Raw genomic sequence first — 3,289 nt, 5'->3', positions numbered from 1 at the left:
CTCCCCCTGAAAAGATGCATACTTTGAAAGGGCAAATGCTCCCCCTCAATGTTAGTTCATATATAGTAAATAAATTTATCAGCATTTGAAACACATGTTGATTAGATAGCAGTTTTTGATTAATGTTTGAGGAACAATATATTAATTTTACATCAATATTTTGATACACAAACACAAAAAGATCCTAGAGGATTACTGCTAAATATAATGCAAAGTCCTAGTGAACTAAAGATAAATAAAGTACAAAGAACTTAAACAAGACAAAGGTTTGGTCAAAGCTTGTTCTCCCCCTTTTGTCATACATACAAAAAGACAGGGGGCACCAAAAGATAGATGACGAGAAGATTAAGAACCAGATTGTTCAACATCAGATGTTGCCTCAGAAGATAATGGCAGAAATGGAAACTGAATCTGAGAGGGATCCGGAGGAGGCATTCCTGGAAACCTCGGGCATACTTGTTCAGTGACATAATCAATCCAGAATTTTTGGTAAGCCATTAACTGCTTTTGGAGAGCTGTGTAGGATCGAAGGTTGACGCACTGATGGGGGTTAACCGTTTCAGATGAGGTTGCAGATCGAGGATAAACGGGAGGACGATTACCAATGCTTGGGAAGTTGTTAAAAAATGAGGATGTGATGGGAATCTGAGGAAGGGTATTGGAATTATCGGTGGTGTTTCTAGGAGGTGATGAGTCATACCTCGGAGCAAGTAGTGTTTGAACATTGAAGGAGTTATCATCATCTTCCTTTGGAGAAGAAAATATTGGAGAGTTTGTTTGGAAGACATAAGGATCAGGTTGTGGAACAGAAGGCATGGCGTGTGATTCTATAGGATCATCTTGTTCAGATATCTGAACGGAGTTATTAAAAAAAGCTTCAATCTGAGCAGTGAGATCATTGGAGTCTGTATGATTGATGGAGGAGAGTTGAATTCTTCTAGGAGAAGGTTCTTTATAGGAATTTTGAGAGTTCAGAGGTGAGGTCGTGGAGAGAGGATTTGTTGTCATAGTAGGGGAAGTGTATGTGGCAACATGGGGAATAATTGAAGTTTGTTGATTTGAAGTGGGTGGAGTTAATAATTCAGCCTCAAGCATGGATATGAGTGAGGACAGCTGAGCTGAAGCAGGATTGTGAGGAGATATTGGTGAGGGTGGTTGATGAGCTGAAGCACTAGGAGGACTTGAGAGAAGGTTTTCAAGAGCGAAAATGTTGATCATGTCAGTGTTAGAAGTCTCTAGGGTTGGAGGACTTGAAACATTTGAGAGAGTTTCAGTTTGGAGAGAAACCGGAGCTTGAGTGATGACAACTGTTTGTGGTGAGGATTCTACTGGGATTGGTGATGTAGATGTGAGGTCAATGCATTGTGTGGTTTCAGGAGATTGTTTATCTGTTTCCTTTTGGTTTGGAGATACGGATTTAGAGGCATCAGGAGAGATTGGTGAATATTTTTGTGGAGATTCTAGGTCAGCAGTGTTTGGAAGAGCTACAGATAGTGGAATGGGAGAATTTGTGGTCAGGCTGTTTGGAGAGTTAGGAGATTCAGTACCTGTTGTTAAAGGTTCAGTCGGAGCATATTGCTTGACAAGACGCCTGCGCTTTGATTTGGCCTCAGGTTTAGGTGATGGTGCTCGCTTGAGTGAAGGAATTTTCATGCGCTTCAGCTTGGAGGCATCCAGTATTTTGTTGATTTCGAAGGAGTCTTCATCATCCAGAGGAACATTAAAGTGCTTGAATATTTTGGTAAGAAGCATACCATAGGGGGCGCTTCTTGCTCTAAGACCAGTGTGTTTAATGTAATTGAGCACCAAATATCCTATATTGAGAGGAGTTTTCTTTGAGAAATGATAGATAACAAGGAGGTCTTTATCAGTGACTCGTTCCATACTGCCTTTTCTTGGAAGGATAGTGTGAATGCAGAAGTTATGAATGATATGGCTGAGGGGTTCAAGGTTGGCAGACACAAAACGGTGAGTTTGATGTTTGGTGATGGAGAGTCTGTAGGATTCAATGTCTAGGTCATAAGATGAGGGCCAGTCATCATTAAAGAGATGAAGTCCATTGTTTGGGACATGCAAAATATCACAAAGGAGCTCTGGGGTTAGGGTTATTTGACGACCCTTTACAGATGAGATGAGCTGTGTATCACTTTTAGAGGGTTTAATAGCAGCAAAAAAATTTCTAACTAGTCTAGGGTAGAAGACATCAGAGAGTTGGAGAAAGTTGGTCCAACCTGTGGCTATTGCAAGCTCGTTTATGTCGTATCCCCAGATAGAGTAACTATCCAAGTTGACGGTTTTGCCGGCCACGATAGGAAGGGAGCGCCATTTTTCATTATAGAGAGCACGAACATCATCATCAGATATGAATTCGTTGGTTGAGATTTCAGATGGATGGTCATAGGCTTGGAAAGACGATGAGACGAGAGAGGTTCCTTCGCTCGATTGAGTGGAAACGTGTGAGGAGGATGGTTTGGTGGGTTGAGGAGCAGAGACGATCTGGGTTGAGGGAAGAAGATTAGGGTTTTGAGATTCTTCTGTAGTTTGCTCAGAGGGAGTTGGATCGTGAGAGATGTTTGCATCTCGAGCTGAGCGACGGGTGGGAGTGGTGGGTGTTGGTCGAGAGTCAGTGGTTTTCATGGTGGTTTTTTGTCGAGTGGTGGTGGTGCGGCGCTTGGTGGGTGGTTTTTCCATGGAAAGGGTTTTCTGTGTTTTGGACGGAAGAGAGAATGTGGTATCAGCAAATGGAACAATGATAGTTATAAGTTTGAATACCATTTGAAAGGTTTAAGAGAAATTAAGTTGAATCATTAGAGATTATTGGGAAGAGCAAGGATTTGATGGGAAGTTGGTAGAGGATGTACTGATTTGATTGGTATGGGAAGAGGCAGCTTTTTTGTAATGATGAAGAAGTATAGAGAAACGAGAAGGACAAGGGAGAAACACACGTGATTCTTTGGACAATGCTTATTAATAGCAAGTTTTGATTTAATTGAATTCTAATTATTAATAGCAACAAAATAATGCATATATATATTAAGATATTTTTATTATTTTTTTTTAAAGGAATAATAGGTAAAGGAAAAATAAAAAGGAGCTATATTTACTTAGGTATTTTGATAATAGATAATTTTGATTTTAGAAAATTAAATCTATCTTCCACTAGAGGTTTGGTGAAAATATCTGCTAATTGATTGTTTGTATCTACAAAAATGAGTTCTATGTTTTCTTTTTGAACGTGATCTCTTATAAAATGATGTTTTATTTCAATGTGTTTAGATCTCGAGTGTTG

General features: G+C 39.8%; 1 protein-coding gene across 1 annotated transcript; it reads right to left on the bottom strand.

Moving 5' to 3' along the window:
- Positions 1-345: 345 nt before the first annotated feature.
- On the bottom strand, positions 346-2,775 carry LOC131633572 (uncharacterized). The gene has a single exon (XM_058904272.1). The coding sequence runs from the start codon at positions 2,773-2,775 to the stop codon at positions 346-348; it is 2,430 nt and encodes an 809-aa protein (XP_058760255.1).
- Positions 2,776-3,289: the final 514 nt, after the last annotated feature.

The sequence above is a fragment of the Vicia villosa genome, unplaced genomic scaffold, assembly GCF_029867415.1.
Source record: "Vicia villosa cultivar HV-30 ecotype Madison, WI unplaced genomic scaffold, Vvil1.0 ctg.001143F_1_1_2_unsc, whole genome shotgun sequence".
Taxonomy (NCBI): domain Eukaryota; kingdom Viridiplantae; phylum Streptophyta; class Magnoliopsida; order Fabales; family Fabaceae; genus Vicia; species Vicia villosa.
The sequence above is the reverse complement of the archived record's forward strand: the minus strand, read 5'-3'. Positions and strand labels throughout refer to the sequence as shown.

Bases quoted from the DNA above. Each gene is read 5' to 3' on its own strand.
- LOC131633572 (XM_058904272.1), bottom strand. From the start codon at position 2,775: ATGGTATTCAAACTTATAACTATCATTGTTCCATTTGCTGATACCACA.